This window comes from Canis lupus, chromosome 9 (assembly GCF_011100685.1).
Source record: "Canis lupus familiaris isolate Mischka breed German Shepherd chromosome 9, alternate assembly UU_Cfam_GSD_1.0, whole genome shotgun sequence".
Taxonomy (NCBI): Eukaryota; Metazoa; Chordata; class Mammalia; order Carnivora; family Canidae; genus Canis; species Canis lupus.
The window spans coordinates 44,259,879-44,280,604 of NC_049230.1; the positions used below are offsets into that span (position 1 = coordinate 44,259,879).

Below are 20,726 nucleotides of genomic sequence, written 5' to 3' on the forward strand. Positions count from 1 at the left end.
CTCAGAAGAAATAGCCTTCTCTATACAGCTATGATATACATGATCAGGGCCATATATTCTTTACTATAACTAAGGGGATCTAATAAAAGTGGCGTTTAACTCTCTTGGGAGTAAAAATGCAATAAACCTAACAACAAATACTATTTTCTCCTTTATATTCGATGCTAAAAATAAACATATTAAAGTGCTACTTAGCTGACAATATGAAATATCAAATTACTAAAAGTGGTCAACACCATCTGAACCCAGGGACCCTTGCTTTTAACCAATCAGCAGTCTCTGTAAAGGCTTCCTACTGTATTCATCTTAGAAATGACTCTAAGACCTGGTCAGAGTTTTAAAAGAAAACAAACACATTCTCATCATACTGTCTAATTTTCTACTCAATGCAACCAAGTAATGATATTCCCCAAATGTGTGCTTTTATTGATTCAGTTACATAAATATGGAATTTAATACAATAGAGATTAAATGGCAAAGCGAAAGTAAAAAGACTATTTTCATAAAACAAAATCCAGACAGTTCTTCTATTGTTCTCCCTCTTTTATCTTCATTAATAAAATAAACTCAATTATAATCTTCTTAAAAGGACAATGATAGTTATCATGATAACCTTCATTTATAACCTTTACTATAGTAACACAGAAAGGGACAAGAGGAAGGCTCCATTTGGGAAAAGACTTTTTTCTTTTACATTTACCCAGGGCATTTGCTGATGTCAAAACAACTCAAATCTTTGAGAAGAGCCCTGGCCCCTAATGATTTCATCTGTCAACTCCCACTTGCATATAACTGCATGAGTCTCATCTACATGGGATCTAACTCTACTCTTTTCTTAGCTCTCAATAATTTTCAGTCTCAGAAATAGCCAACTATCAAACTAACAAGTTTCAAACACTCTTATCTGTCCTACCCCTTAATCTTGGCCCCGGGTACCTTCAAAACCAAATAATTAGGGCAGCCCCGGTGGCATAGCAGTTTAGCGTCGCCTGCAGCCTGGGGTGTGATCCTGGAGACCCAGGATCGAGTCCCACATCAGGCTTCCTGTATGGAGCCTGCTTCTCCCTCTGCCTGTGTCTCTGCCTCTCTCTCTCTGTCTCTATGAATAAATAAAATCTTAAAAAAAAAAAAATAACAACAATTAAACTATATATTTTGGGCTAGCCTACCAGATGTCTGTTTTGGTTTTCTACTTCCCCATTGTAGTACATTTTTACTTTCCTTTTAAATATCACCGTTAGAATCTATACCACCTAAGGTCATTTACTATGAGTCTGCAATTGATTCCTCTTCTTTCCTTTGCCTGCATGACCTAGATAGAGCTGTTCTCTGTGTCATCTACAAATATGGTATAATACCTGGACCTCCAACACAGATTCCAAGAAATCAGCAACCAAGAAAAATAACCTAGAATATAGCTACTACCATTTACCTTTGCATAATTATTCAAATGTAGTACAAACTAGTATTGGTAGCCAAAAACACAAAGTGGCGGGATCAGAGAGATCTCAATATAGAATTCCAGTTATGATAACATAAATTCAGCTCTATACTATTAGCACATAAAGTAGCTCCATTTCCCTGAGGAAAAAAATGGCACGTTAATAAGCCATACCAATCAAAGAATGGAAGTTTCAGAGAAAATGACATGGTGTGTATGATTTTTATTTCTCAAAATTAGGAGTATAATAGAGATGGAAAATGATAAAAAGCTGAACCTCTCCTGGAAAATACTGGTTTTTCATTTATTTTTGTTTTTTAATAATTCTCTAAATAATTTGAGTATATTATACATACACTGAATTTTACAATATGGTAGGTCCAAATATATAAATATAAACCACTTAAGGGACACCTGGGTAGCTCAGCGATTGGTTGACCATCTGCCTTTGGCTAGGGTTGTGATCCCAGGGTCCTGGATCAAGTCCTGCATCGGGCTCCCTGTGGAGAGCCTGCTTCTCTCTCTGCCTATGTCTCTGCCTCTCTCTCGGTCTCTCTCATGAATAAATGAATAATAATAAGAAAAGAAAATCTTAAAAATAAATAAATAAATAAAAGCCACTTAATATTTTATTTTAAGTATTTTAGTATTTTACTTACTTTGGTATTTTGTTCTATTTCTTATAGCATTTTATGAAAAGTTCCTTCTAACACTTTGCTTCTAATATCAAGGTAGTTACTCTTTAACTTTCTATCCAGTAATTTGGCTGGAAAAAGAACACTTTTGCTTGTGTTGGTAAAGAATTAAAGTAGTTTTAAGTCTTTTCTTCCCATGATCCCTGAGCACAGGAGTGAAATATATACTCTACAGCCTAGAAATGGGAAAGCTTATTTATGAAAGATAAAATTTCAGTTATTGTTTCCAATACATGGTTCCAGAAATAGCGATACTACTATTCAGAGTATTTCATAGGAAATTCTAAATACTTTACATCCAATTTTCTGAATAGCTCTGTATAAATCCTATAATGGGCAAGGAGTCCACAAATTACTGTATTGACATTTTATTGCAGAAGAATCTGAATGACAAATGAAAAGAAGGTAAGTCTGAAAACGTAAGTCATCAAAATATGAACACTTTCAGGGTACATTTTAATTCCTTATAAATAGAACTTATCTTTTCCCTCAGGTTTTCTCTTCAAATCAAGAACTTCCAAAGTCACAGAAAAGCTGTTACTTCCTTACTCCCGTTTGACCCAAATTTTACTCTTCATGGAAAGTTCCTATTTTTATTACCTCTGAGCATGCAGCCAAACCCCAAGTGACGCATGTACAATGTCTTGCCTGGAAGCTAACTTTTAACAGAAATCACATGAATGAAGATCTGTTGGATAACAGTCTACAGAAGAACGTAGGTCCATCTGGGCAAACACTGCAATAAGCATGCTGAGGGTCATACCTTCTCTGAGACAGCGGTGAAGGTCATGGCGTGGGTCATAAGTGACTCACCAAAAGTCAGCCTCTCAGCTTTATTCATGTTCTTCAAGGAGACACCAAACACTAACTCATGATCATAGCTGTAAAAAAGCATGGTAGTACAAAATAAGGACAGTATAATCATGGGGAAAACTGACTTCTGGTTGCAAAAGGAACATAAAAGAAACTGAAGGAGTTCTACAGTCCAAATATGGGCTGTGGCTCTTCAGAGAATATGGTACACATGCAGAATTTGGTCTTTCTTTTTTTTTCTTTTTTTTTTTTTTAAGATTTTATTTATTTATTCATGAGAGACACAGAGAGAAAGAGAGAGAGAGAGCGTGAGCAGAGACACAGGCAGAGGGAGAAGCAGACTCCATGCAGGGAGCCCGACATGGGACTCAATCTGGGGACCCCAGATCACGCCCTGGGCCAAAGGCAGGGGCTAAACCGCTGAGCCACCCAGGGATCCCAGAATTTGGTCTTTCAATGGGATTCCATTCTCTACGTGTGGCAAGAGTACTGAGGAAAATATGAAGTCAACAAATTTCCCATCTCAAAGGCTGACAAGTTTGTGATGATCATTTGGCAAGAAAACCTCAAAAAAAAATTTTTTTGAAGTAACCTCTTTTAAAAATGGTCTCTTCTGTGGGGTGCCTAGGTGGTTCAGCTCAGGTCATGATCTCAGGGTCAGGAGATTGAGCCCCTCATTGGTCTCATGCTGGGTGTGGAGCCTACATAAGATTCTCTCTCCCTTTGCCCCTCCCAGCCCCTCCCACTCTAAAAAAAAAAAAATCTCTTCTGAGCTGAACCACCCAGTTTCTGAACTCCTTTAGACCACTGCTGACAGTAAAATTTAAATAATGTCAAAAAGATTAGAGAATATCTGTCAAAGTTTAAAAAATCATGAATTCTCTCTTTTAGCAGATTTCTCTTCTCTGTTGTTAAATGTCAAATTATTTACTCAACTTCTTAAAAGTAACAATAAGAAACCAAAAGGGGCATAATAGGGAATTCTGTATGATTTAGTTAGCAAATGAACCTTCACTGCCATAAGCAAACAGGAGGCATGCTTTAAAGTATGCACGTAAATTAGTTCTAGTTGCCATAAAGACAAAATATATAAGGCATCAAAGTAGGAGAAGTAGTTAAGAAGGAAGAAATAGCAAACAAGAAGTGTAGAAAACCTTTCATCGCACCTCAAATGTACTGAGCAGATTTACACAGTAATCAATTCTTTTTTAAAAGTGCTTTTCTCAGCGGCCCTCGTGGCTCAGTGGTTTAGCGCCGCCTTTGGCCCAAGGCATGATCCTGGGGACTAGGGACTGAGTCCCACATTGGGCTCCCTGCATGGAGCCTGCTTCTCTCTCTGCCTGTGTCTCTGCACCTCTCTCTCTCTGTGTCTCTCATGAATAGATAAATGAAATCTTTAAAAAATAATAATAATAATGAAAGTGCTTTTCTCATATAGGATAGTTTTTTAGGAACATGCAATAATTTCAACTCAGATATGAAGTATGATATTAACTTCCCAGGTTAGAGCATATACATATGTGGAGCTTATGCAGTGAGTCCTTAAACTCTACAAGATGGAAAAGATAGGGGGGAACCCTGGGTTGCTCAGCGGTTTGGCGCCTACCTTTGTGTGATCCTGGGGTCCCGAGATCGAGGCCCACAATGGGCTCCCTGCATGGAGCCTGCTTTTCCCTTGGCCTGTGTCTCTGCCTCTCTCTCTCTCTCTCTCTCTGTGTCTCTCATGAATAAATAAATAAAATCTTAAAAAAAAAAAAGATGGAAAAAGATAGAACCGCCCTCAGGCCAACCTTCATCTTTGGGTGAACCTCAGCTAAGTCATTTCATACCAAGAGTGCAATCCAACAGCAATAGCCCACAGATGATTTTCTATTTTAAATCTCTTGTACTCACACATTCATGTCACTGAGGCCCAGCTTGCCACTGAAGTGTTTTCCAACATCACAGCCAAACCACACAGCCTAGAAACAGAGGAAAGAAGAAAAAAGAGTCAACATAAATCCTGCCTGCCTATTACATCAAATAAGTAGAGAAGAAATTTTAACCCCAATGAGGAAGACCCAGAAAAGACACCAACCTCTCCATCTTTGATGGAGGCAGCAACCATCTTTTTCAAGAAGTCAATGGGCTGGTTGTTATAGAGAGTTTTTCTCCCGCCAACCATATTGCTTAAGTAGTCCACTGTGTAAACTCTGTTGTACTTGTGCTGCGGCCGAGGGTCATTCACTAAACAAATCTATTGAGATTAACGCATGTTGATTAGAACATAAAACCAGGAATGTCAAACAAGCAGACACCTTTCCTCTATATTCATACATGGGCATCAAACTCATCACTTCTGCCTACAAGAATAAAACACTACAAATACCTTGTTAAATAACAAAGAAACAAAAGGTGGCAAAGTCATGTGAAGAGAGATTTTTGCATAACCTAGTTAGTGCAAGGGACACCCTTTGGGAGCTGCATCTAATTGTTTTTCCTACTAGAACTACCTCCAAACTAATTCTGACGAATTGTATGCCCTGAACATGGCAAGATAGAGATCCTGTCACTATAAGACTCCTGCTCTCACGTTACAAGACAGGCTCAACTCCTGGCAACACAGCAACCAAGCTGAGTTTCCACTCCTAAAACAAAGCCACTTGTAAGAGGGTCGAAATGCCAATAGAGTAAGAGGCTCTGATCATCTTGCTAGTTAGCTGGAGAAGACCTGAAGAGAACAGGAAAAACCTGAAGAGAACAGTGCTTTAAGGACAGCGCTCCTTTCTATGAGAAAGTCCCCAGTGAGGCCCACAGTACAGAGATGCTCGGAACTCATGGTGAGAAACACTTCATCTCCTTTCATTGGCTTGCACCTTAGAATAATTCTGGGACCAAACTGGAGGAGTGTGTGGGAATTAAACTGACCGCTGGCCTTTAGTTAGAAAAGTCTCCGAAGAGGAGCAATGGGGAAAGATGACAGATCCTCAGATGACCAACTTTATCATTACATACATAAAATACCTCAAAGGAAAGGAAAAAAAAGTTTGTTCAGTGTCTAGTTTGATGACCAAGCAAAGAATCTTAGACCTTTCCTTGTAGTCAACAGGTATTTGAAAATAAATAGCCAGTGGCTGCCAGTGCCAGTCTCCAACCTTATTTTCCATATTGAAGAGTGGCTTGACATGTTCCCTGTAAAACTCCAATGGTGTTATGGGACCAATCCTCTGATAATTTTTATCTTTGTCTCGATACTCCCAGGTGAATGTCTCTGGTGGATTACCCAAACAAATGCACACCACTCGGAATATCTGGAAGAAAGGAGAAGGACAAATGAGCAATGGCTGGGGAAAAGCCTTACTTTTTACCTCTTTGCTTTCCTCAAGCTTGGGAAACACTAGAAATTAGCAGCTAAATCAAGCTAGAAGTTTCACAGGAAATCTAATATTGTTCCAGAAATTTGAAGGTTGAGGTCCAGGATTTGATATCAGTTGACTTGTGAGTTCATAAACACTGAACAATACAATTCTGAAATGTTAATATTCAGTACTTAGTATTTGCCCTGCAAATTAAACTTTAGTCAAGAAACCACTCACCACTGATACCCAACAAGACCTGGGTTGCTACTCTGCTGATTATATTTCAAGTGACAAATAATGACACATATCATAAATGGATTTTCTTCCCTTTAGGTATCTAGGTTTTGCTTTGATTGTGACGGGGTCTCCACTCATAGAAAAGGCATTCACTTTTCAGTTGGAGCTTGGAATAACTTTCAAGGGAAGATACCACTTTTTGGGTTGAGACCCTACCAAAGTTTTTAATGATGTCACACCTTCAAGTTAGCATCATTACAATCCAAGGATATATTTTGTATCATTTTCATCTTATAAAAAGACAAAAATAGAGGCATACAGAGATACCTTATAAAAGGTCACAGTATAGAAAGGCTTCTTCTGCTATATCAAATTTGCTGTATCTTTTTAAAATATAACAAGATCAGCTTCTTCTTCCACCCCACAGTTACTACCCTGATTCAATTTCATCACTTATTACCTGCATTATTTGTACTACACATTTTTTTTTAAGATTTTATTTATTTATTCATGAGAGGCAGAGACACAGGCAGAGGGAGAAGCAGGCTCCATGCAGAGAGCCCAATGTGGGACTCGATCCTAGGACTCTGGGATCACAACCTGAGCCGAAGGCAGACACTTAACCACTGAGCCACCCAAGTGTCCCTGTACTACACATTTGTATACTCCATTACATACAAGAGAAATGGTTCTTATATTTATTTAGCATGCTTCTTTTGTGCTAGATACTGCATATCCGCTAGGTTCTTTTAATTCTCATAACTCTCTCTTAAGGTATAATCTCCCTTCCCATTTTTCCCTCCTAAAAGATTGAGAGATTAAGTAAACTGCCTAAGGCCACATAGCAAATAAGTGCAAGAACCATGATCTAAATGAAGGTGATACATTGTTTTAAAAAAATATGTATCGCTGTATAAGTACAGGGTTTAAGAAAAGGGAACATTTACTAAATGTCTACTGCATTGTACTATAATCTTTGAATATCACATCTCTGAATCTTTTCAACAAAAGTAGTAGATATTATTCCTATTTTACAGATAAGGAAACCAACATTCAAGGAAATAAATAACTTGACTGAAGTCAGAAAACTAATAAATGGCAGAACTAGGAGTTGAACTCAGATCTGATTTCAGTGGCATTTCCATACCCCCACAAATCAAGCATTTATCACTGTAACTTTCTGGGTTTCAAATAATTTGTCTCCTCCAAAAGACTTCAATTCTTAAGGATAAGGACCAGGTCATGGATATTTTGTCTCTCCTATAACATCTAGCACTATATTTGATCTAGATATGATAGCTGACCTGAACACTGTTCTAGTCTCCATATCATTAGAGGATGAATAATTTTAGAAGCACTAGTTTCTTCAAGTCATTTCCTATTGAAGATTCCATAATGCTTCCGTATTACCTCCCACAACAAATCTAAACTCTGAAACTTATTATTCTCACTTTTTTACTAAGACATAACATATTCAGTAGGTATGTAAAGTGGACTAATTTGAAACATACAACTCTATTCAACTTTTCACATACACTTATACTCATATAACTACCATTTAGATTAATATATGAAACATTTCCAGACTCCTGAGGTTCCCTGGATCCTCTGCAATCAATAACCAACACTTCCCCCAAGGTAAGTGGCATTTTAACTTATATAACCAATGATTAATTTTGTCTTTCTTTAAGTTCATATAAATGGACTCATATAGCACATTCTTTTTTAAATTTAAATTAAATTAATTAACATATAGTGTATTATTAGTTTCAGAGCTAGAGTTCAGTGACTCATCAGTCAGCATATTCTCTTTAGTGTCTGATTCTTTGGTTGACATAATGCCTACGAGTGGGCTTACTAATCCATTCTTCACTGCTCCGTAGTATTCCGCTGTGTAAACACATTATGGTTTATCTACTCTCCTGTTCATGAGACATGAGAGTTGTTTGCAGTTTGGGTTAGTATGAATAAAGCTACTATGGACATTTTTATCCAAACAGTTCTCAAAATGGTTGAAGGAACTTATATATTCACCAGTATGAGAGAAAAAAAAAAAAAAGTAAGGAAATTTCAATTGTACTTCATTCCTCCTAATACCTGACATTCTATTTTTAATTTTAGCCATTTTGATGGTTATGTAATTGAATCTCAATGTGGTTTTAATGTGCCTTTCCCAGTTTTTAAAGGCCCCTTGTAACTTCACCAAACATTATTTCCCACCATGGACCCTGCTCTCCAGTCAGACTTGTCTGGGTCTCTTTACTGTCCACTGAATGCACTCAACTCACTATCACCTTCATAATTTTGTTATTTCCTCTGTTCCTGAGATCCCAATCCTACTCCCATACTTTATAGCTCAGTACAGAATACTCTTCCCTCAGAAAGTTTTCAGTTTTCATTAATTATTCCAGCTCACACAAACCATTCTTTGAACACTTCTGGCATAAAATTTTTTTTTAAAGATTTTATTTATTTATTCACGAGAGACAGAGAGACAGAGAGCGAGAGAGAGGCAGAGACACAGGCAGAGGGAGAAGCAGGCTCCATACAGGGAGCCCAACGTGGGACTTGATCCCAGGACTCCAGGATCACGGCCTGGACCGAAAGTGGCGCTAAACCGCTGAGCCACCCGGGCTGCCCCTGGCATAAAAATTTAACATTTGATTCCATAGAGCCATTTATGTTTCTCTAAGGTCTTCCCCACCACTAGACTTAATCAGTACGGACAGGAACTAGGTCTTAGACATATCCCAACAAGCCCTAGAAGAACCACATTAAAACAGTTTTCTTAAATCAAAAGTTCTCTAGCAACTGGCATGAAATTTGAATTCAGTTCAAACTCAGCTTCTGCTCTCTTTAAAAACATTCTGATGGTTGAGGCCTTATTCACAGGTATAGACAATATTTTCCTACACTCCAACATCCCAGAACTCGGTAATAGTTAAGTCAAACATGCCAGCTCCAGGCCATTTCTGACAAATGGACCATGGACTCACACCTGTCACAAGCTGATTATACTAGGAAATCATCATCTATCAATTCCATTTATAATTAAGGACATTTCTCGTTTTCCTCCAGTTAAGGGAAGAACAATGGCTCCCAAAATAACACCGGTTTTTTTTTTTTTCTCATTTCATCTACTAGAAACTTATACTTTGGAAAATTCTCTGTTAGAATGAAAATCTCTGAACTTTGTCCTTCTAAATTTTAAAAAAAGGTGTACTAAATATGGATACGATTAGGGTAGCCTATCCTATGTTGCAGAGTCATTCCTGGAAGCAGTGGAGCTATTTTATTTTTAAAATAATGTCCTACGAATTCTATGGGCTCTTTCCATCACTGTGGTCTCAATCTAGGAAGATGACTAACTCAGAGGATGACCTGTGCCATATCCCAAAGGTACCCGAAAAGCAGGCAAAAGCTTAGAGAACAAAACAAAGCTATAGCCTCTAAGAAACACTTCTCTTTCCCCTCCTTCTCCTAGGACCTATTCTACTCTGGAGAACCCTGCTGTCCTTAACCTGAACCCACATTCTTTTTTCACTTTCTAGTCCTTCCCCTTCAGAAATATCTGCTCCTACCTTTGTTCTAGTGAAATCACCAGATAATCTATGCCTCTCCCATCCTCACCCATCACTTTTACTCTGAAAGACCACGTTAAAAGCTTAGTTTTGGGTACTCCTTAGCTGTACTTGAGTGGTTGATTTCAGAAGCCAGAACCTTTTCCAGTTTGACCTTGAGGGAAATTTATTAGATACCCTCGTCCCTATCTGACTTCCTCATCCATCAGGGAACACATTCGTAAGATCTCCTAATGCTTAGTTTGCATTTGTATTTTATCATCAAAACCGAAATTGCTATGTATTTATTTCTCTTCATCATCCCCACTGCATTTCAGGCCTCAAAACACTTGGGAGAGACTGGAACCTGATACCACGGTTCAAATTTATGCTCTGAACCAAAGCTAGAAAACAAGGAACAAGCCTGCTTGTTACATTAGGCCAATGATTAAGGAAAAAGAGATTCTTAATTCATGGGTTATTATAGAAGACAGAGCAGGATTCTACCATCTTAATAGAAGCAGATTAACCAACGGAAGAGGTTATGCTTGCCTTTCATTTTGTTATGTTCTGTTTTCCAAGAGAGAATATTCCTTTACCAGTATTTACTATATGGGCCTGAACAGTTGGTCCTTAAACCACCTCTCTCTTAAGGCTGTATCATTCTCAGGTTGGTTTCTACTACTGAAGAGGCAGGGCATCATATGAGCAACTGTAATTGAACTACTCTAACCATGGATGAATGAGTTGTTTGGGATTCACATGGACTAGAAAATCATTTGTATTTGCTCAGCACCAAGGTCACATATGGCAACCGTACGAATCTGTCATGAGGAGGACACTGTCATTGGTAACTATGCTCAAGACAATGACAATGAAAGTGTACAGCTAGAACACGCTTTGATGAGGAAAGTTTTATAAACTTAAATGATGTGTACTTTTTTTTACAGCTTTTATTTTAATTCCAGTTAATGTACAGCATAATAGTAGTTTCAGGTGTACAATATAGTTAATTCAACACTTCCACAGAGTATCCTGTGCTCATCATGACAAGTACACTCCTTAATGCCCATCACCTATTTAACCCATCCTCTTATCCCCTTCCTTCTGGTAACCATCACACTGTTAAATGATGTGTACTATCAACTTAGTATTTGTTACACGTGTATGGCCATATATCAGTGAGACCATTTTGATCAATTCTTAGTCAACCAAGGGTGGTTTATCAAGCTCTGCCAGACAGTGGCCAATAAAAAGGAAAGGCTAGAGCTAAGCCCATTGATATTAAGACAACTAGGTGAATTTGTTTACTTTTAAATACATTTTAAATATAAATACAGATGTTTTACACTATAATTTACATAGTACCTTACTATTTGGCTCTATCTAAAGTAAAAAATGTTAAATCATTTCCTCCTTCTCCCCAAAAATACATTAGTGGAAATTCAAATTTTTGCTATCTAAATGGATTCTATGGTGAATCCTTCTGCAAGATAAATGCTTATGCCCTATTGCATATGTTTTATAAATCTGAAATTTTATTAAAGATGCCTATAATGCATAAATGAAAGTAAGAGTGACATCCTTTTTTCTAGAATTTTAGTAAAACCATAATTTGAGACATGTTGCTTTGTTTTATATTATTTGTTTACCATGATTATAATTATCCAAAGCCATTCACATTCACGTCAGTTTGTAACACTCTGGAAAGAGTACCGGGCTCGAAGCCAACTAAAATAGTTAAATGAGCTCTAACTTAAAAAAATTTTCCAAAGTATAATCTCCAGAGTCCCTGATACTATATCTTCTTGATAAGAGGATCTGCTGTTCTAAAATAACATTCCCTGTTCTCAAAGGTACAAAACTGACAAGAGAGCTTTGGACAGCCAATTCTGCTCTCTGGTGGTCAACCTGGGAGCATCACCTACTTCTCACGAGATACATTTGGCTTTCAGAACAAAAGAAAGATACCAGACATTGAACACAAGTCATTACACACAATTGAATACAGTTAAGACTAAAAGCATATTCCTCAGAATATAAGTACATATGTAAAGCCACAATTAGCCCATTTAGGAAAATATATTTGTGACTTCAATTGAAATTACCCATTCCCCATCCCAGCACTTCCTATCTTTCCTTTATTTTTGTTCATAGCACTTACCTTCTGGCATATTATACTTTTTACTTATTCTATTCATCTCTATTAGAAAGTAAACTATACGAAGGCTGGAATTCCTGTCTGTATTGTTGACTGCTAAATCCCCAATGCCTAGCTGGACAGTATCAGGTATATATGTTAAAAAAAAATATTTACTGGATAATTACTCGTAATTGTGATTTTATATTACACTTAGCATCAGAACCAATCCAATAAAAAAGTATTAAAACAGAGTCAAGGGAGTGCATCCAGGGAATATAGGTTTTCCAATATGCTAGAAAGCTGAAGGTAGAAAGATCTATTCCTTAATGTCACCTGGGAACTGAGTCTGCTTTCCTCTGAATTGCCCAACCAAATAATAAGGTGACCCTGCTGATTCTGAATATAGTTTTAAAAATGACAATAAAATAAAATAAAAAATAAAAAAATGACAATAATAACAATAACCTGGAAGAATCCAAAGTTTGTAATTATTCCTTTAAATATAGACTATTAGAGGATATTGTCTTAAAATTGTGATGTGGACCAAATATAAGAGGGCAGGGCAGCAATATGCCAAAAATTGATCTTGGTGAAGGAGTCACTGAGATCCTTCCCTCGCACACTTTGAGGAGAAAAGGGAAGCTCCGCTGCCATATGCCTCATCTATAGCTGCCTCTTGTGGTCAACTGGCTTCTATGATTTTATATCCTTGGCTAATTAAAATTACTGGAAGTTGAAACTAACTTCACAATGTGAATATGAGGACCAACTTGTAATGCATCAAAAAGCTGCAGCTGGGGTCAGAAAGGCAAAAGTCTTATTTCCAGTTTATATTCATTTTGTATTTGTTGCCTATATTATTACCTATTATATTGCCTATAAGTAGGCAGAATGTAAATTATAAAGAAAATTCTGCCTCTCAAGTCTAATTTTATGAAGAAAGGTCTATTGTAATTGGTCTCTAAAAATACTTTTCCCAGAGAGATCTGTTCATTTTCAACGATTTGCTGAAATCTAACATGGTGAATAAAGGAATGGAAAAAGAAAAAAGGACACAGAAAGCATGAAGCACGGAACAGGAAGCAATGGATGTGTGGATCTCAAAGACAAATGATGTGGCTGTGAGTCAATTCCCATACACCTGGCTCAGTGGGAGACCGACGTGGGGGATGGGGGAGTAAAGTGGGGGCAACAGCTGAGCGAGTCATGAATCTTTACAAGGGTGAGAGCTTAAAGTCGGCTACAGGCAGACATGGAATGGAGGAAGGGTTACAATGGAAAGGCAGTTCAAAGATAACCTAACAACTTGTAATGGAGTAAAACTAGTGAAGGTAAAAGATTTCAGGGCTTGGAACCACTACAGAAGTGACAGAATCTTGGAATCTTTATTTGTATTTACAAAACTGGGTTGTTGAGAGAGTGTACAATAAAATTTGAAGCACTGTAGAAATACTAGTTGCTACTATTGTTATAAAAGTTACAAAGTTACAGTGCCCTTAAGAAATCATCTGCTCCTGGGGCAGCCCAGGTGGCTCAGCGGTTTAGCGCCGCCTTCAGCCCAGAGCCTGATCCTGGGGTCCTGGAATCAAGTCCCTGCACGGAGCCTGCTTCTCCCTCTGCCTGTGTCCCTGCCTCTCTGTGTCTCTCATGAATAAATAAATAAAATCTTAAAAAAAAAAAATTCATCTGCTCCTTACTGACCAAGGAATTAAGCTCAAAGGTAAATGGACCTATTGATCACAGAGTAGAAAAGTCATACGGACACAAAAATGTAACAGAAAACAGGTGAACTATGAAGAAAGAAAATTCAATGTGGAAGTAAACAAGCTAGTTACAAGAGGGAAGGAGTAGGGACCTTGGTGACTGCTCATGTGCAGAGCAGAGAAGACAGCTCTCTACTGCTTTCTAGTGGAGAATGAAAGAAAGGCAATGATTAAAAACAGAATCAACGGGTGTCTGGGTGTTGCAGTCAGCTAAGCACCCAACTCTTGGTTTCAGCTCAGACTGGTCTCGGGATCCTGGGATCAAGCCCTAAGTTGGGCTCTGCCTGCTTAAGACTCTTTTTCCCTTTCCCTCTCCCAGTCCCAACCCTCTCTAAAATAAATTAATTAAAAAAATAAGATAAAAACACCTACCTGTGGCAGAGGAGATATTTTCTGGAGGCATTACATATATTTTTAGGCAGGGCAAGACATTAAAAAGTATACTTAAAAGCTATGTGCCCTTCTGTGATGTTAAAGGAAATGAGCTCATATAGAGAGCTGATAACTAATAGTCAAATGATGACTTTGAGGATACTTCTAGAGTGGTGTCTGAATCAAAGAAACAGTAAGAAATCTGCATTTCCAGTTCTATCCAGACCTGAATCAGTCTGCATTTTAATAAGATCTCTAGGGAACTGGTAAGCACATTAAAGTTTGAAAGCACTACTTTAGACCACATCTGTTCTTTCCCTTCTCTAAAACCTTAGTATTTATTATTTTTCTCATTTGCATTTGCTAGCCCTTTCCACACACGGGTTCCCTCACACTCCCTAACTGCCAAAAGACCTTCTTTCATATCTGCAAGCTCTCCACCTCAAGCTACCATGACATCACCAGATTCTTCCCTTTTACCTGTCCCTTCCATATTAGCAAGTCCTGACAACTTCACTTCAGAAATACACTCCAAAATGTATTTACTTCTCTCTATCCTCACTGTCACCAGCCTGGTCCAAATCACTATAACCTCTCATTACATAACCACTAGAGCCCCCTAACTCACCTCCCTACTTTCTCTCTCTGCTTTACTATCCATTCTCAAAACACTCAGAGGGATTTTTTCTTTTTTTAATACTGTCATAGTTACCTCACTACCATGGCTTGCAGGCCACATGTAAGCCAATTCTCCTTTCCTCTACAAGACCCATTCCAACCATTTTCACCTTCTTTCCAAGCCAAGCCACACTGTCTTCTTTTGTTCTTCAAAATACTAAGCTTTCTCCCATCTTATAGTTTTTGTACTTACTGTCCCCTGTGTCTGGTATGCTCTGTATCCACATCTCTGCATGGGTGGTCTTCCTGTTTGTCATGTCTTAGCTCAAATTTGACCACAGAAAGGCTTTTCCTGACCACCTCAACAATCATCATATTATTTGTTCTTCAAAGTATGTGTATCGCATTAGATAGTTTCTTGGTTCATTTACTGTGTATTGTGTGTCTCCCTCCACCAGAACGTAAAGTCCATGAGAGCAGGGACCATGTCTGTCTTGGTCATCACTGTAATCCTAGTGCTTAGATATGATTAATATTTAGTAGGCATTCCATTAATACTTAATGAGTATCAACTTTTTTCCTTCTCTTCATTGCCAAGCTTCTTGAAACTGCCTTTCTTTTCTTGCGTGGTCTGACTCCTCTCCATCTAGCTCCTTCCCTTCTCCTTTCTGCTGACTTTTCCTGACACACCCCTATTCAGGAAATCAGCAGCCTTTTCTCAGTCCTCATTATTATCTGACCTATCTGCAACATCTGACACTGATGACCAATGCCTACATCACAACATAGTTCTGGCACTCACTTTTATAGAAATGGGTATTTTCCAGAATTCTTTACTCACATCTGTTCTATTCCCCTGGAGGAAGCAAGATGGAATCATTCACATCAAGCAGTGACTTATGTTAAGCAGTGACATAAGCAGCTAAGGGTGTTGCAGTGGTTAAGACCAGATATTGCCAAAACCAGCAAAGGCTGACAACCAGAACTGATAGCACAATCAGAGGAAGCCTGCAAAAGGCTCACAGCTGATTAACTCTAAAAATGGGAGGATTTTTGCAGCAAACTGTCAGACCCTACAACAGATGTTGACCCTTTCACAACTGACCAAATCAAAAAGGCAACTGCCACCAAAGCTCTGCCTGACTCATCTCTGAACAGATTCTCCACTGCTTGAACATAACAAGTAGCACATGTCTAGAGGTGACCCTATCCAGGCCAAGGCCCCAACTGACTTTGCATTTGTTAACTTCTTACCCTTGCTGTATCTTGTCTGCTGTATGACTTTGTGTTGCACTTTCCTTTGTGTGATGTGTATGAAGCCAAGTTAAACATACAGTCAATGAATTTGGAATCCTGAACCTCCTTTACAATTATTTTAACCCTGCTTTATGACTGAATAAAGTTGACAACGTAGAAAGACACAACTTACATGTGTGTCTTCATAACATGCTCAAAAATACCTTCTATTCTCCCTCAGGGATTTGAATCATTCCCAAAACTTTAGCCATTTGTACTATCATCATTATCACTTGATCATTCTCTTTCCTGAGCTCCAGAATTGATTCCATATGCTTGAAAACCATCTCCAACTGGACAGTGAGTGCCTTGGGACTAGGCACTTTAAAGCCAATTATTTTTCCTCTTCACAGGTCTCTGAAAATAGTTTCTCTGACTTGTGTGAACCACAAAAGCATTCTCCCAGATTAACTGTATTCTTTAAAAAATTTTTTTAATTTGAAAAAAAAATATTTTTTTAAATTTGAATATAGTTGACATACAATGTTACTTTAGTTTCAGTTGTAAAACAGTGATTCAATACCTCTATACATTAGGCTACACTCATCTCAAATGTAGCTACCGTCTGTTACCATATATCATTATTACATTACCATTGACTATATTTCCTACTCTGTACTTTTTATTCTCATGACTTATTCATTCTATAACTGGAAGTCTGTACCTCCCATTCCCCTTCATCCATTTTGCCCACCCCTCCAACCTCCTTCTGTATGGCGAACATCAGTTTGTTGTCTGTATTTTTGGTCTGATTCTGTTTCCTGTTTGTGTTTATTCATTTCCTTAAAATTATATATATATATATTTAAGATTTTACTTATTTATTTATGAGAGACACGGAGAGAGAGAGGCAGAGATACAGGCAGAGGGAGAAGCAGGATCCATGCAGGGAGCCTGACGTGGGACTCAATCCCAGGACTCCAGGATCATGCCCTGGGCCTAAGGCAGGCACTAAACCACTGAGCTACCCAGGGATCCCCTCCTTAACATTATTTTTAATGATGAATTCTTGGCAGATAAGCTGCCAAGTTATACAGATTCTCCTCAATTTCTCCACTCTTTTCCATTTCTCTGGTCACTACCCTTGTTCAGGCCAAATTAGTACCACCTGAACTGCTACAACTTCATAACTAGTCTCCCTAACTCTCCTCCTTCCAACTTCACCTAATTAATCTCCTAAAGTCCAGCTTTATTTCACATCACTCTTCAAAAATCTTCCTAACGTCTCATTTCCTACTAAATTAAATTCTCATCCTAGTATTCAAAACTCCTATGATATTATATCTAATTCTAACTTTCCACATTATTCTAGCTTCAAACTTCAATGTGCCTCAGGATCACTAATTTAATGCAGATTATACGGATCATCTCCAGAGATTCAGATTCAGTGTATTTGCAGTGGGACTCTGAAATATGCATTTTTTGACAAACTTCTGATCATTCTAATGCAGACTTCAGACTACTTTTTGAGAAATACCATTCTAGCTCTGCCCTAAGATTCTAAGTAAACTACCCTACTCACTGCTCACCAAATCTGCCTTGAGTATACCAAGAATGCTTTTTACTCCAAATTCACTTCATTCAAAGCACATCTCAAATGCAACTTTCTCCAGGAAGTCTTTCTTGATCACCAAGTAAACTGTAGCAATTCTATCATTGTAGTTAAATATGCTTGCATATCTCTCAAGACATTTACTTCACTTTGTATTACTTATTTTATTTCCCTATTAAATGTAAGTTACTTTACATGTATTATCTGCAACTCTTCTCATATAACAGGCACTGAGAAATATTTGACTGCATGCTATGGAGGTCCAGAATGCTTCATACAGTATGCCTCCTGAGTGCTATCATCAGAAATAGAACCTTGGGCTGGATGGATCCAAGTCTGACTCAGTAAGCAATTTTGAACATTCTTTCAAGTCAAGAGTTAGAAGGATAAAAGTTTTTCATCTACTGTGAGAAGGAAACATGTTCCTGGGCTTTTGTCTTTCTTTTAACAGCATCCATTAATTATGATAGAAGACATACAAGTTTATTTTCAAAAAAACTTCTGATCCTCAATGAGCTAAAAAGAAAAATGTGACTTCAGATTCAATGAAGACATTTAAATGATAGTTTACAAAGTTAAGGAATAAAGATCTTCATTATATTTGGTTTTCAAGACAGATAATGATGTAAAATGTATTTAGGGTTGTAAGCAAACATGAAAACACAATTTATCTCCATTTTAACTAAGGATTTTGTATTGTTTGGAGATGTGAAATTTTCACTTCTGAAGTAATTCAGTCAACTAACTTTTAGCTCCAGAATACTTAAAAGAGGCTACCTAAATTTAAATATTTAATTCCTATTACTCAAGAATTTTAACTATTAAAGAGAGTCTTTGGTTGAAGTACTTATTAGTTTTCCTATTATATATCTCTTTAGTAAAAAAGGAAACATAATATGTGAACATTATCTATTCCCTTTAAGAACCTTTAAGAATTAACCTGAGGTTAGTTCCTTATTCAGTGTCAGAGATGTCCTCTAAGGCTATCAAAAAAATAATTCTCTCTTCTCTTCCAGAATCCAAAAGAGATAATCACACTAGAAAATGTTACTTCTTTGCAACAGTTGATCTTAACCAGACATCTGAGAAGCTTTTAATAGACTTCTTTTTGAGAAATACCATTCTAGCTCTGCCCTAAGATTCTAAGTAAACTACCCTACTCACTGTTCACCAAATCTTTAATAGTATAGATGCCTTAATTAGACCAATGCCAAAACAGGAAAACAGAGAAGAATGAGATGGGACTAGCCTCACAAATATTACATTATAAGTAGCTTCAGCAAGTAAAATAGAGTTATTGGCAAATGAATAAACAAACTGATAGAACAGAACTGAAAGCCCAGAGGCTTTAGAATGATAAAAATGGCATCAAATTAAGGGGCAGAGAGAGGATAAAAGGAAAAATGTGTGTAAACCAGGTAGTCTCTCGGGGGGAAAAAAGTTAGATCTATACCTTATACCCTATGCCAGGATAAATTCTAAGTGGATTAGAGATTCAAATACAAAAATAAAAACCCTGCAAGCATTAGAAGAAAAATGGAAGAATTCTTTCATAATTAGAGAAAAGCCTTTCTAATTAAAAACCATAGTTTTCAAATTTGATCATATATAAGTAAAATATGCTGCACAGAAAAAAACATAAACAATAAACTATGAAAAAAATTGCAATATATCAAAGAGGGCTAAGGTAAAGAGTACCTAGAAATTATAAAAGAAAAACAAGCTAAAGATATGAATAGTTCACAGAAATGATGCTCAGCACCACTCAAAGAAAGAAAAATATAAGTTTAAACTACAATGAGATACTTTATCTATCAGATTATCAACTCTTTACCTATCAGACTGGTAAGTATCCAGTTGTTTGATAAATATATTGCCTTGATAAAACTAATGGGAAATAGGTTCTATCAGATATTGCTGATGAGAGTATAAAATGGTATAGTCCCCAAAGAGGATAATTTGGCATTACATATTAAAATTACAAATGAGTATTTTTCTCTGACCCAAAAATCCTACTTCTTGGGGCACCTGGTTGACTCAGGTGGTAGAGCATGCCCACTCTTGATCTCAAGGTCATGAGTTCAAGCCCACATTAAGTAAAGTTTACTTTTACAAAAAATTCTACTTTGAGGCAGCTCAGTCGGTTAAGTTCCTGACTCTTGATCTCAGCTCAGGTCTTGATCTCAGGGTTGTTAAGTTCCAATTCTGCACTGGGCTCTATGCTGGGGATGGAACCTACTTATTGAAAAAAAAAAAAAATCTACTTCTAGAAACATAACCTACACATATACAAGCATGTATGCAAAATGATGCATGTACAACATTATTTACAATATTTTTAATAGAAGCTTGAAAACAATGTCCATTACTAAGGACCAAATAAATCAATTATGGTACACTTATATTCAATAGACATAGATACATTAATACATATTAAGTTAAATAAAAGGATGTGCAGAACAATATAAGTACAATACTAACATCTCTGCAAAAAAAAGGAGGAAAATAATATAAATTCATATTGGATTGTGAAGAAAAAAGGTTTCTGAAAGGATAACTAACAACTAATATAAGAACAGAAACTAATAAAACTGGTTGCAGGGGTGTATGGGAACTAGAAGGATGGAGAACAGAATGGGAAGAAGACTTCTCACTATATACCTTTTTATATTCTTGATATTTAGAAAATGCTTTTTATTCAAAGATGTATTTAATATAAAAAACAAAAGAACATAATTAGGCTCCAGTCTCAGGGAAACTGATCTTGCATGTCTGGAGCAAGCCTAGGCCTATATTCTATTTTTAAGAGCTGAGAGCCACTGCTACAGAATTTCTTAAGCAAACCACAATGGCTTCCTATCTCTTTTATGGGATTGATATTATTTCTACTCCTTGTTT

General features: G+C 37.2%; 1 protein-coding gene across 1 annotated transcript in view; it reads right to left on the reverse strand.

Moving 5' to 3' along the window:
- BLMH (bleomycin hydrolase) overlaps window positions 1-20,726 on the reverse strand; it is a 47,497-nt gene that overhangs the window by 17,316 nt on the left and 9,455 nt on the right. The window contains exons 7-10 of the mRNA XM_038548410.1: window positions 6,084-6,239; window positions 5,027-5,185; window positions 4,843-4,910; window positions 2,900-3,017 (exon numbers count right to left, since the gene is read on the reverse strand). Of these exons, the coding sequence (XP_038404338.1) occupies window positions 2,900-3,017; window positions 4,843-4,910; window positions 5,027-5,185; window positions 6,084-6,239 (501 nt within the window). The remainder of the gene's footprint in view (window positions 1-2,899; window positions 3,018-4,842; window positions 4,911-5,026; window positions 5,186-6,083; window positions 6,240-20,726) is intronic.